General features: G+C 40.6%; 1 protein-coding gene across 7 annotated transcripts in view; it reads left to right on the forward strand.

The window, feature by feature from the left end:
* PITPNM3 (PITPNM family member 3) overlaps nt 1-14,746 on the forward strand; it is a 117,473-nt gene that overhangs the window by 36,434 nt on the left and 66,293 nt on the right. For all 7 annotated transcript variants that reach the window (XM_054848105.1, XM_054848104.1, XM_054848098.1 and 4 more), the window contains one exon: nt 4,985-5,092. In XM_054848105.1, coding sequence (XP_054704080.1) covers nt 4,985-5,092 — 108 coding nt within the window. The remainder of the gene's footprint in view (nt 1-4,984; nt 5,093-14,746) is intronic.

Consider the following 14,746-nt stretch of genomic DNA (forward strand, 5'->3'; position numbering starts at 1 on the left):
TGGTGAATGTGCTAGATTTAGAAATATTTCTGCTTTGAAATTTTTCATGTTGATATGAAAACTGGCTTACAAAAAAAGCAAGAGGAAATGCATGGAAGTCTCTGCTTGCTCTTCTAGCCTTGCCGTTCTCATAACTGCTCTGGAAATTGAAAGCGGAAGGAGAAAACAGAGACCCCTGAGGCTGTACTCAAGTGTTACTCGTGTTACTCTTCCTGCACGTGCTGGCAAAGTGTGCTGAATGTGTTATGTATCACAGGTTTTTCTCTGGTCTTTTCATGTTGATAGCCTTGTGGAGAATGTTAAGTCTTCTGTTTGTTGAAGTCTGATTTAACAGCTGAGTTAGCATACATTTCCTAGCAATAAGGAAAGATATAGTGCTGTAATACTCCTTCCTCAAGTTTCCCTGGGATGGGTGGGCAGTGCAGTCTCTGATATACCTTCATCCAGGTCTCTCTCTGCTCCTACTGAACTGGAAGATACTGTTTTGTTGTTCTAACAGTCCTGGGAGTGAGAGTAAACTGACATTGATGAAAAAAATTGGAATTCTTAGGCTACACTGTTCCCTCCCAAATACATTCCAAAACTGTTCAAAGACCTGAACAGTTCTGCAGGAGCCACACTAAAGACTAGAGCCTGCTTTAATCACGTTTTAACCTACAGGAGATTTAAATGTTTGTTTCTGAAAAGGTTACTCTCTGCTGAAAGAGAACAAGAGGAGCTACAGAAGAAAACCGTTATCACTCTGTTTTATCTGTGGATAATGTCTCACCTGTCAGCCAGACACTCACCAGTGCTAGGCCTTACAGAGGTCTCAAGGGCTGTCTTCGTTCCGCATTGCTGCTAATTTGGGCACTTTTCCATTTGTATTTGTGCAACTGCACTGAAGAGCTGATTGAGGCTCAAATGGCCAAGACACTTCTTGTTACTTACTACCAGCTGGCAGATGGGAACAGCAGGAAGTAGTAAGCATAAAACATCACTGAGAATCTCCATCATTCTCAGATGGATTTTAAAACTGTTTGAAGGGGGGGAGGGTCAAAAACCACTTCAGATTTGGTAAATAAGCAGGAGGCGAGGATTACAGCGTCACCAATTAAAAAAGCTTTTACCCTTTCTGGTGAAATTATGTTCCCATCGGCTGAGTACTAGAACAACATGCATGAATCTGGTAGATCCATTGTATCCAGAATTTCTACTCATTTTGGTGAATTACATACAGTATTTCAGGGAAAAAGATTAAGATATTCAAAGATCAAATACATGAAATTTATGGTAGAACAAAGTCATCATCATCATCAATATTTGGGCCTTAAAGGTAGACAACAGTCAAAATTCCTGAGATTGAAAGTGAATGCATTTTATTAGGCTTAACATTTTTGGGCTCTTAGCTACACTAGTTTTTTGTACTTTTAAAATACAACTTCTTTTCTTAATTAAGAAGCTAAAAGCTTCAATCTAAATCACAAAAGTCCACAATTGTGTTTTTTAAAGAAAAAAGAAAAATATAAGCCATCACAAAACTTTAAATTAAACCACTTGGAGCGCTACTGTCTTGTTAATTTGATTGTGACAGTGCTCATCAAACCCAATGAAGGTTAACAAAATTTTTTGTTAATAAGCAAAATAGGAGCAATTACCACAAAAAGAACTATACATAACTGACACAGATGCAGTGCTTATAATTATTTGAATGGTATTTTTTAAATACTAGTTCCATATGCACAGTGTTTGGAGAGCTTCTCTGTAATGCCAGCTGTTTATTTGTTTTCACATTGCTGTTCTCTGAGCAGACAGCATCTTAGCCAGGAAACAAAATTGCCCAATAGCTAAATAATAGTGAAAGACTTCAATGAATTTGTGGCTTTCTGGGCAAAGTATCAGGAATTCTCAAGAATCCCAGTACCAATTTTGCTACAGTTTGGGTGCAGAGGGCATAATTTGTTCATTCCTCAGGTAAAGCAGGGACTTGACATTTTTGTATGCAGTCTGGTGAGGAGACAGAATACCTTTTATCTGTAATATTATTTTTTCCCATCATTGATGATGCTTGCTTGAGGTTGAAAGTCATAACAAAATGCAGAGTGAATTGTTTCCCCACTTTCCCTTCCTTCTGTTTACATTTAAGTGAATTTGCTTTGAAACCTTACTTCAAAAAGCAGAGATGCATGTTTGTATCCTTTTGTGTAGTGATCCACAAGTTATAAAATTGCTTTGAAAACTCACAGGTCCAGATACCCAGTTAAGACTGACCAGATACCTTGTTTACTCAATTATACGCATCAGTTTATTCCAGTTGAAAAACTGCTTTGCTGTCTTAGGTATACTACCAGGTGATTTTAGCTTTATTGTCTGGCTGGTTTTTGGGTTGCCATCAAGCAGTATATATGGGCAGACAGATTTATCCTTGTTAGTCTGCTTTGAAACAGCTGGGAGCAGTGCAACTTGAAGCCTTGCAGGCTCACCCAGTTCAGAGTGCCAGCAGATGATGAGGTGTGACAAAGAGTGTTCAGAGGTGGTTAATGCTTGTGGGAGCAGTTGATACTGATGAACATCATAGCTGTCCACCAGACCACAAGTGTTTGAATGTGGATATTCCATAGTGTTGTGCAGTTGCACTGGCTTAGTTTCTCATGCCTTTAATGGTCGTCTTTCCTATTATTTACTCTGGGGAAAGAGGCACGGCAGAACTCCTGTTTGGAAAGCATGCATCTGTATTTATAGAGGAATTTCATGCCTGGATAGTTAATAAGCTCTCTAAGTAGAGGGAGCAAAGTTGGTGAGGAACATAACTGTTTTCTTTTGACTGGGAGAAGAAAAGGGATCGTAAACTGATGGGAAGGCTTGGGAGGGTGATGCACAGCTTCCCCTCTGAATGGGCAAAGGGCCAGGGTCTGGAGTGCTCTAGGCACTGGTGCCCAGGACTAAATGCCATTGCATTCCAGAGCACATTTAATGTTTTCTGTCAACTTGGCCAACACAAACGAGAAGCAGAGTCTGACCTCTAATCTTATTGCATCTTTCTGCTAAACAGTAACACCATCTGGAGCACCTGGCCTGGTAAATGACATAACAGTGAAAGAGAGAAGAAAATAACTATACCTAAATGCTCAAACAATTTTGGAGCCCTAGCTCTCTGCAAGAGACAGTTCTTTAGCATCCTCTTGATATGATTCTTAAGTGCTAAAGCCAGGACCGGGGCAGATCTTTACCCTAAAGCCAGCTGTCTAAAAGACCACTGAAAGGCTGTCCAGCCTCTTCCTCTGGATGAGGCAGGCCTCTCGGGAGGCATGCTGCACAAAGGCAGCCAGAAGAGCTGCTGCCTCTGCATTGAAATCAAGGAGCTCAATGGCTCGCTCTTGTCTTCCCTCATTTCACTTCATGGCAACAGTTAAGGCAGAAGGAGCTCATCCCACAGTGGACGAGCTGCCCCTGAGCTGAAGGCAAAGGTTTCAGTTGCTGACTTGGTCACAGGAGGTGCAGGATGTCCTTGGGGCAGCTCAGTCTGTCTGCAGTGGCTGTGGCAGGGTGCCACCAAGCTGCCTTCAGCCAGCCCATGCCAGCTCCAGAGCTACCCTCCCTCCTGACAGAACTTCGAATAAATCGGCCTTTGTGAGAAAAAGTGACAAACACCTGAGCAAAATGCTACTTTAAGTGGTTGATTTTCTTTGCCTCAGGGAGCAAGTTCAGTAGGGGCTTTGCTGGATCCAGCTTCTCTGATAAATCTGACAAATGACCTTTAATGAGTGTTTGATCCTAAAAGGTAGGACTTTAGGGGTAGATAAGATATGGCGATGACTATGAGATGATTTAAAAGCCTTTATACACATCCACTTTCCTCCTCTCCAGCACCAAAATATCTCTAAATGAGAGAGGTACATGTAAGAGAACATAAAAGAACATAAATTTTTAAATCACTTAGAGGCCCACTGCAAGGCCTGGTTGCCAACAAACTGATGGGGTTTTTTTTGTTTGAAAATGTGGATCATTTTAGTCAGAAGTGTTCTGGCCAAATTCTTCTGTGTTTACTCCCATAATAGAGCCCTTCTCTCTACAAAAGGCAGTAAGAGAGGGCAGAATTTGACCCATTCTCTGAATCTGCCTTAACAAGTAAAGAGCTGTGATTATTCATTTTACTTTTTTTTTTTTTTTTCCCCTGCTGTGCACTCACCCTAAGTACAAAGACCATTCTGTGCTGTATACAGCCAGGCTGAAATGCATTTAGTAAATATATTCAGAAAGGACTAATGCACCCTTCTTGCCAAACAGCTGTTAAATTGAAGGAAAATGTTTTCCTACAGTTTCTAGGCCTGTTTGGTTTTTGGGAGAGAGAGAATATCTATGGTTTTGTGGTTTGTGCTTTCAGCTTTTCCTACCCCCTCCATGAATGGGATCCCAATAAAAGAGACAGTTCTCTGTGCTGTGGGCTTGATGCCATTCCATTATGTCTCTGAATCCCTGGATGAAAATGTATAGCTTTGTGTAGCACAGGTGGCATTGTTAAAAGGGTAAAGAATATGCTTGAAAAGCTGTAAACTGGTCCATGTGTCCATTCTTCCCTCTAGTCTGCCTTTTGAATATTCTGAAGTAAAAAAAAATTAAAAAAAAAAAAAAAAGAAAAAAGAAGAATCTTTTTCCAAGAGGGAGGAAGAATTCTGACTGATTCTGTTACTTGATATTAAACACTCAAAGTGATTTATAATAAACTTTGTTTTTAAGTGACTGCTCAAAGTCAGAGCAAAAATTTAGGCAGTCTTTTCTTTTCCATGGTTTTCCTTCACACAATACATGAAGCATATAGGTATGCTGTAGGGCATATCAGTAAGCAAGAAGCTTTCCTGGAGAGTCCTGCCAATGCTAACCTGTTATATATTCCCATTAGGGAGAGACCACGATGAGTGCTTATTTCTCTGTTACCAGTTCTTAACCTGTCTCTTTTCTCTTGTTCGTCACTGCAATTTATTCTCTCTCCTTTTTCCTCCTGCAGAAGAGATGGTGGAAGGAAAAAGTGCCATTCTCATAGGCATGAGCCAGTGGAACTCTAATGACCTTGTTGAGCAGATAGAAACAATTGGGAAGCTGGAAGAAAATCAAGGTAATGTTTAGCTTGCCTTACATATGAATTTAAAGTTAACAAGAAAATCTGACTACTGAAGCAATTAGTTGTCAGATAGTATGCAAATACTCAACAGAAATATAATTTACAGCATCCCATAGTTAAAAGTTTTACCTAGACATGTAAGTAGTATTTCAGTGCAGCGAGATGAATTGCAATGATCTCTTTCATGAGGAAACTTCTTCTATGGCAAGCAAGGTAATACAAATTTATTGACTTCAGTGGGAAGTCAGTGTTGAACTCGGCTCAACAACTATGAGATAGACAAGACCACAACTTAACATTTTGCATATTTCCTGTCATTGACAGTGAGTTATTTTGTTCCTTAAAGTCATCAAATCATTATCTGGAATTTTCAAGGGGACTCATACTTTCAGGAGTACTTGAGGCCAGTTTTAGGTAAACATTTAGGTAACGGTGTTCTACTGAAATGAGTGGGAAATGGGCACTGATACACCAGTAAGAATCTGGGACCTAGGAGGTCTAAGCAGTCTTCGTTTAATTGTTACTTCGGCTCCTAAATTGCCTAGTTGTTTAAAAATTAAAATTGCCTCGTTGACTTCAGGGACAGAGGAGGACTAACTTCCTTATCCATTGGTGGTATTTGACTCATGCATAATGATGCTTGTTAATTAGCTTTTTTAAGAATTTGATGGGCTTGTCCATTTTAAGAGCCTTTTCAGGAGGCTTTTCTTTATGAATGTGCTCCATGTAGTCAGTCCTGAAGATAGCTGTGAACAGGTCTGTTTTACTATACAGATATAGAAAAGTAATATTTATCTGAGTCACAAACTTCTTGATTTATTTTGATAGTATTTAAGTGACAGGTAGACACAATACACACAGTGTATTTACAATTGTTAAATAGGTAATTAGAGAAGAAAAAACCTGCTTTGCATGTGCTCTTAATGATATCAAGGCCTCACTTAATGTTGCTTGGTAACTTACTTCATTTGGAGCCAGAGATTCAATGGCAATTTGTAAGAGATACTGTATGTGTTGTAAATATGCCATTTTCTCTGCTCAAAGTAGCAAGAACAATGAATACAGTATTGCATCAAATATGAGTTAGTCTTCTAAATGCCTTGCCAAGAACCAGTTATCCTTGCATTCCTGCAGATATTTCTCTATTTCTTCCGGGACTGGCAAAGATATAGAATGCTTACTTTCATTTTAGCACCCATTGTATGAGGATGGTTTTGTTTGTTTTTTCCATAGTGCCCTTTGAGTTGTAAGAGACTGTTTTTAAGGATTTCTGCTATTAAGAAACAAGGCTGGTAAAAGGATTATTGTTTGCATTATGCAGTTGAATAGCTGCAGCAAAGAGAACAAGACCCAGGGTTGCATGGAAATCTGTGCAGAAACAAAAGCAGCAGACCCCAGAGTTATAGTCCACATACAAAGGGGTTTCTATTTTCATTTAATCTAATTCTCTGAGATGTTTTGTGAAAGAAAGAATTCGCATCCATTCATTTCTCCTTCATTTCTGTTAGCACATAGCTGTTAGAAGAGGCTTTAGAGCCAGCGTACCTAACTCAAAGCATTTGATGAATTGGCCTATGTGTAGGATGCATCTACATTCTGATATTGCTTCATGTATGCTGCAAGCATAGTATGACTTTTAGGTCACAGTTCCTTATGCTGATTTTGACTGTTCTTGAATAGACATGTCAGGTAAGGACTGAAGTTGCTAAGAACTGGGCTCGCACAAGTCTGAGCCAGTATTACACGTACCGCATCTCTTTATGCCAGAACGTGATTTCACTGCTTCAGTTCTGGCTGTAATGCACACTGCCAGTTAGAAATTTTTCCTGATGATGCACCCCTGCTAAATACATCAGATTTCTAAATAGGCGAGGCAATTACGTGCATTTACTTCTTTCCTCTGCCGCTTTACGTTCTCAGATTTAGTCCTATTAATTAGCTACTAGTTGATTACTTTTTTTTAAATTTTTTTTTCCTTACATTTGCTCATCTGTACCTTCATGGAATTATCTGCCAAATGCTGATAGGTCATATTGCAGTGTTGTTAGTGCAGATAATTGTACAGTGCTTTTGTTATAGCTTAACAAGGCTGAGTAGTGTTACTGATTCAGCCGTTTTAGAAAAGTCTGTGATTAGCAACCATCAGGTAGAAATGATGAAGGCAAAAAGGGAAGGAGGAGGATGTTTGGAGGAAGACTGTTGTCTTCTGTACCACAGTAGAAAGGTATTTCAGCCTTGGTGCAATTGTTTATAGTAAAAAAAGATAAGTTCAGGTAAAGCTCTCTTGAAAAACATTATGTAGAAAAGAGAAAGATGTCCTCTATGGCTTCTTTCCCAGCATACTTCACTTGTTCAATGGAAAGATGTGAGGAGTACAGTCTGCTGATTCAGGGAAACTTCCCCCTGTTCCCCCCAAAGCTGGATTTACTTATGGCTCTCAGAGAACGATAAGTTCATTGGCTTTGGTTGCAGAGAGTTTTGTTACAATTCGGTCTCTAGGGCCAGTGGTTTTGCTAGGTGCCTGTGCAGAAAGCAGAGCCCTGGTTCTTTTCCATGATTTAATACATTGATTAATAAAGCACGTAATTATGGGCTCTTTCAACAAATGAGGATGTATGAGAAGATGCAGTATGCTTTGGGCAGAGCTGAAGACCTGCTGGATGCTACTTACTTAAGTAATGCTGCAGTTCCAATGTGAGACACACAAGGTCCTCAGGAACTTTATAAATGGCAAGTATATAATTTAATTCAATCATTGATTCTCACTAAGTACAACTGAGAGCACTTGACCAGCCCAACCTTTCTCATCAGAGGTAGAAATAAGTCTTTGGAGGAAAACTGGCAGCAGCATTTACATTTGTTAAGTTTTCATTACAGAAAATAACACAAATAACAATCCAGCTGAATTAAAAACTCATACAGCTCTATAAATTATCTCGATGCAGATACCTTCCCTGTTGTAGAACAAAAACATTTTCACACATCATAGTCATGCATTTAAATTCACTTCTGGTGCAGAGTACCTGTCCATTACATTAAGGAAAATTGCATGTGTTGAGCATTGGGAACAAATTCAGCCTGTGGATTTCAGTGCTTTGTGTATGCTCCAGCTATCTTGAGTTCACATCCTTACTTTAAGTATATATTGTTAATGTTTGTAAGGTTGAAGTTGTTATTGGTTTGGTTTTGTACTCTTGACACAGTGCAGTGAAGGTGAGGTGAAGAAGTCTTTGCAAATACAGCAAAGACTATTTTTAGACTTTGAATTCAATATATGCTTTGTATTTCATTACTTCAGTTTCTTTATAGCGGGAAATGAGGTTACATTTTAATGGGCAAACCAGCCAAATACTTGTTACAGGAAAAAATAAGTCATTTAATCCAAGCTAGTAATCGACATGTAAACTTAAACCTACGTGAGCATTTCAAGGGGTGAAATCCTGGGGAAAAAAATGCAATAGCTGGAGTAGACATTACCTGTGAGGTCAAGTCGTGCATAAGACTTAAAATAAGGTCATGTGAATAGTAGGGTTTTCTCTCTCCCTCAGTTGCCCATCTCTTGTTATATTTGGCATTTTTAAAACGTGGACTTGAGACCTGGAAAGTGTTGTAAGAGTTTAACGTACCTTCCCCCCCCCCCCCCCCCCCGTTCCCCTCACACACACAAATTAAAGTATGAGGGAATCCAGAAATGGATTGAAAGAAATCTGAAATGGATGAGGAACCACGGAGCTCCATAGGGAGATAAGTGCTTGCCATGCAGTTGGAGATTAGCAGTCCTGCTCTGATTCAGTCTCTGTATACAGACAGCAGGCTTTACTGCTCTTCACTCTTCATTTTGTCACCTTCCCCCACCCCCAATCCATCTTAATTTTTTTAAAGAGTAGAAGAAGCACACAGCTGTCAAGGAATGGGCAATGCAGTTCAATGCCAGCTTTGCCAGCTGGCCAGCATCACATATCTGTGAACATGAACCAGCTTTAATTACATTGAACTGCGGTGAGGAAAAGGTTGCGTTGTTCTGCAGCTTTAGTAGATGAGATTGCTCTTCCTGAGCTCGTAACTTCCACACTGGGGAATTTTATTCACCTCTGCCTTCCTGACTGGTGAGCAGAAGCAGCTGGCATTTTCTGGGTCATTGCCACTGACAGAGCTGCTGTGCATAAATTTGTGCAAGCTACATTGCAACTTCAGCCCTCTTTTTTGTCGTCGGATCTAATAAAACACACAAGCTTTATGTTTTTTCTTGTGTTGTTTCTGCTTTTGTCTGTGGCTGGCTGGTTTTCTGCCTGTCCTCAGTGAGCCAACCACCACTGCTGGATGACTCTCATTCCCTGACCCTCTTACTGGAAATGCCAGGGAGATTTCTTCTAGGGAAAGGTTGCTAGGCTTTAGTTTTCTTGTACTGCCTTCTTTCACTGAGAGTTGACGTAGAAGGTGTCTGGAAGGGAGAAAGGTTTTCTGTACGTCAGCTGTACATAATGCAACTGTTGTGCAGCGAGGGAAAGAACAGAATTCTACCTATAGTTGACCTTGGTACAATTGCGGAAAAATTTCACAGTGGTTAAGGTGCTTGCATAATGATTGCACAAGCAGTGGAGTTGATCAACAAAGGTATGCATCATTTTTATGACCATAGTAATGTTCCTTTCACTGCAGGCTGCACTCTTGCTGCTGTTTCTTGGTACAGCCAAATACTCCAATCAGGACTGACTGATCATGGCAGGATGGGAAAGGCAGCCAGGTTGAAATGGAGTGGTCTTTTTAGAATTTCCTATTTACTATTTGTTTTCTCCAAATTTTGTTTGGAGAAACAAAAAAAAAAAAGTGTTTTGTTCAAGCCTCTGAATGGCTTTAATGTGTAGGTACTGCTGTCTCTAGGTGTGTCGCAGTCATTATCTCACCATGTTGCAGTTAATTATTAGGGAGTTTTGATTTTCTGAGCTGTCTGCTATCCTCTGACTGCTGATTGTGTCTTCTGCAAGAAAAGCAAGCAAGAACAGCGGAAATATATAAAATTAAAACATTGCTTTCTGGAAAAAAAAGAAGTCTGGAGGCTGTGCTGAAGGTATCCAAACACTGAGTTCATTAAGGACTGTGCTGTCTTGTCACTTGTGCTGCTACTGTCCATTCCTTTCTATTTCGTCCATGTTTTTTTCTGCAATGGCATTTTTTGGCACAACCTGTTCCCTTTTGAACAAGAGGAGACTGACTTGCCTTTTGAGGGACATTGGACTCTTTTCCTCTTGCCCAGAGGCTTAGTTTTTCATTGTCTGTTGTTTAGCTCTGTGCTTTTTATAAAACAAAAACAACCTTAGAAACAGTAAGAGCAGGGGATTTCCAAGCTCATTTGTAGCTATTTTGATGCAAGTGAGTTTTGGGACTGTGGTGTCCCTTGGCTGCTGGTAGCAGTTTGGATGTGAAAATGGTGTATCTGTTTTGTTGGCTGGATGACATAGATCTCACTTTCAGCCCTTTCACTGAAGTGACAGGAGCCCAACACACCAGAAGGTCAGGACAGGCTGTGTTTCGTTACAGTTGCTGAATATCCCAGAACTAAGTTTGCAAAGCCAAGATTTCAGAATTTAGCAAATACTAAGCTTGGGATCTTAAAGCAATCTTTATGGATCTCCTTTGTCTATTTGCCCTGCAATAGTGTTTTTAATTACTCAGTAATGTGATAGGAATGCATCGTATGTGTAACAGGTTTGCTTACTGACCTTGACATGGGTAGAAAAAGAGCTTTAGTCTTTAGCGATTGCGGGAGAGTTTCTGAAGGAAGGTTTGTCTGGCAGCGAATGGAAAGTACTTGCGCATCTTTCTTGTCTGTGAATACCTTTTTCCTATGAAAGCTTCCCTTAGAAATTTAGAGGGATGAGAACATGATCTCCAGAAAGATAAGTGGAAGTGTGAGTAGGAAGGTTGAAATGGTCTATTTTATATTATGTATTAAAATCACGATAGCAGGATGTTTGCAGTAATGTGAATTTGTGGCGTAGTTGTAGGATAATAGGTTATTGGCATGTTCTTGTTTGGTTGTTATTTCTTCTAAGGAAAAGAAATATACATCTTTGTAAGATATGATAGAATTAAATAGCATCTGAAAATCACTGTGTGCAATTTCTGATTCTTTTGACTGTCTGTTCTTGCACAACTCGTGGTTCTCACACAGTTCCTGGCTTTCATCTGAAGATGTACTTAATATCTGAGGGCAAATACACTTGGGGATAAAGTTTGTATGCTCATTAAAATGGCAATAGGTGACTTTTCTTGTTCTGAACCTTCTCAAAGTTATATTGCAGTAAAGCTATGAAATTACTTAAGACAAATAAGGGAACCTGGACCTCAGCGCAAAAAGCAAAAGTAAATCTGCCTGGCTTTGTCTCTCAAAAGACCGTGTCGTATGACAGGACGTGTGTTGACCTCCAACATTTTAAGTAACAGATGATGATTATGAGCTCGTTTGGAAAGCAGTCAAGTTTTATTTCTCTTCCAGTTCATAGAGAATTTATTGGAGATGCATGGAAGTGTTTGCTTGCTTATGCACATTTGGTGCAGGCTCTGATGAAAATGACTTTATGTTTCCTTAAGGGGTGTAGCCAGGTCTGAGGCCTGGCCAAGTGATACAGAGAACTGAGCATCCATAACATCAGTTAAAATTTTAGCTGCATGAGTGCCAATGGTTATAACCATCTGAGGAAACAAGTGGAGAAGCATTCTCATTGCCAGCTGTGACACTTCCCTCCTCCCCTGTGGCCCCACGCTCCCTGCCCAGCCCCAAATAATTAATGCTTTTTGACACTGACCAGCTCTTAACTCTATGTTCCAGTAAAGAGCTGATGGACTTCAGGGTCTACAGAGCCTAAGCTATCATCCCGATTATGGAGGTAAATCTGCTTTGATAGATGTGGCTATGATTGAAGCAGGGGAAAGATGCTTACGTTGAGTTTGAGAACTGGTGTATTTAAGGCCCTGGTTACAACAGTATCATTATGCAGATTTCTATTCCAGAGACAACCGCTAGCTGCTCTGTTAAAGAGCCAAATTCTGTGCTTGATTACTGCATGGAGTACCGATAAAGTGACTGTGGTGTATGTTATTGCACATAAGGCAAAACATACAATTTGGCTCCTTGATGAAACACTTGTGATCCTGACAGACATTATTTGTAATTAATTGCAGTAAAAGGAAAAGGGATCACGGCTGAATAGTGGCTACTCTATTAATAGTTAGACCCTTGTTTTCTAACTGTAGAGTCAGTGCTTGGCAGACCTCATAAAATACTATTTTTTTACGCTAGCAAGAATGTAGTGAATGCTTTGTGGCCTTTTAAAATAGTCTAACTGAAAAATTGATGAAGATTAGAATGACTAATACTTACCTCTTGTGACAACCAATTTTGTGTGTGTGTTTTTAAGCAGTTCCTGCTTAAGTGCAGTGGGTTTAATCACTTATTACCTTCTGTTTGATTTGTTTCATTTTTGTTCAGGTGCCTGAAGCTCCCTACTCAGCTTTAAGGTTGGTCCAATTTAAGTGAAATTAATGTGCTTACACTTGGTGCAGAGTAGATTTGTGTCCTCAGCAGGAGTTTGGTAGTCAAGACTTCTTCATTCTTTTCTTTCGTCTCTTCTGACACTCTGTGGTCTTCCATTCAGTGCATACTCAAACATATTGAGACATATACTTTATTGAGTTACCTACTATAGATCATGTTTGAAAATGTGGGATTTTTTTAACCTTTTTTCACCCCCAACTATGAGGATATGTTTGTGTAAACTTATAACTTCTGTTGATTCATTGGGATATGCAATTCTATTTAAGACTGAGGTGTCCTGGTAGCACAGAAGAACAATTGGAGCTGGTCCTGGAGGCTGGAATTTGGGAATATGAATTAATTGTGAACTGTACATCTCCTTATCATAAGATGGTCATATTATTGATGATTCTAGTGCAAGGGTACACCTAAAAGGATAGCAAACTCCTTTCAAGTAGGTTATATCTTTTGAATGATTGGGAGGACCTTTTTCATCTCGGTCACTTTTTTTGCATGTAGAGAACTTGGAAGAACTTGGTATCTAGTATGACTGCTACATCATGAAAAGACCACGGAGAATTAGAAGACTGTAATCACAATGTTTTGTTGATGTGTGTGTGTGAAGTGGTTGGCCCACTGAAGAGATAAATCAACCAGGCTATTATCTGGAGTACTCAAACAAGAGTTTCCAAGACTGAAGTGGAGTAGTATATCATACGAAAGGAAACTCTACAGGGTCAGATGGTCTGTTGTGAGAGGTGAAAACTGTTCCAAAGGGTTGGGTGATAATTACCTCCATTGCCCCCAGCTGGTTGAACGGGATTTGGTTTCAGATCCTGGATTCTGGAATAACTATTGTGAAGTCATATGGGATATTTACAAATTTCACTGTTCTCCCTTGATTCATCATTCCACCCTTTGCTATGGAAAGTACGTTTATGTGCTAAAGAATTTTTTTTTTTTTGGTCCCCCTAAGCTGCCCTATCACTCCACCTTCTCAGCAGAACAGGGGGATAAAATACAATGGAAAGCTTGTGGGTTGAGATAAGGGTATGGAGGTTACTTACCAATTACCATCACAGGCAAAACAGACTCAACTTGGGGAAATTAATTTATTGCCAATGAATCGTAACAGCGTGGGCTATTGCGAAGTTAAACAAAACTGAAAACGCCTTCCCCCAGTCTTCCCATCTTCCTCAGGCTCAACTTCATTCCCAGTTCTTCTACCTCCTCCCCAAGTCATGCAAGGGGATGGAAGCAAGGTTGCGGTCTCTGCCACTCCTTCCTCCTCATGCTCTTACCCTGCTCCAGCCTGGGGTCCCTCCCATGGAATGTAGTCCTTCATAAACTTTTCCAGTGTGGGTCCTTCACACAGACTGCTGTTCTTCATGAACTGCTCCAGCATCAGTCCTTCCCATGGGGTGCAGTCCTTTGGGAGTGGACTGCTCCAGCAGGGGTCCCCCATGGGCCACAAGTCCTGCCAGAAAACCTGCCCCAGCATGGGCTCCTCTCCACGGGCCACAGTTCCTGCCAGGAGCCTGCTCCAGCAGGGGCCCTCCACAGGCTGCAGGTGTATATCTGCTCCACCATGGACCTCCATGGGCTGCAGGGTAATCTCTGCTCTGGAGCATGGAGCACGGAGCACCTCCTCCTCCTTCTTCACTGACCTTGCTGTCTGCAGGGCTGTTTCACATTTTCTAACTTCTCTCTCACAGCTGTCGCACAGTGCTTTTTACCCCTTCTTAAATATGTTATCACAGAGGTGCTACCAGCATTGATGATGGGCTCGGTTTGGGCAGCAGTGGGTCTGTCTTGGAGCCAGCTGGAGGTGGCTCTGTTGGACATGGAAGCAGCTCCTTTTGTCTTCTCACAGAAGCCACCCCTGTTGCCCCCCACTACCAAGACCTTGCTGCGTAAACCCAATACAATTACTTAACTTTTCTGTAAAATTATTTAAATTCCAGTTCTACCAGATTTGTAGCAGGGGCTTGAACTTGGGCTTCTGTTAGAAGGGTTCCATAAACACGTGTGTTGGCTGTTTTGCAGTGAGTTTGTCTCTCTTGAAGTCTTTCTGGGGGAGAAAAGTCACATTTCTGTGGATAGTTTTGGTTTTA

Source organism: Grus americana, chromosome 19, assembly GCF_028858705.1.
Source record: "Grus americana isolate bGruAme1 chromosome 19, bGruAme1.mat, whole genome shotgun sequence".
NCBI lineage: Eukaryota > Metazoa > Chordata > Aves > Gruiformes > Gruidae > Grus > Grus americana.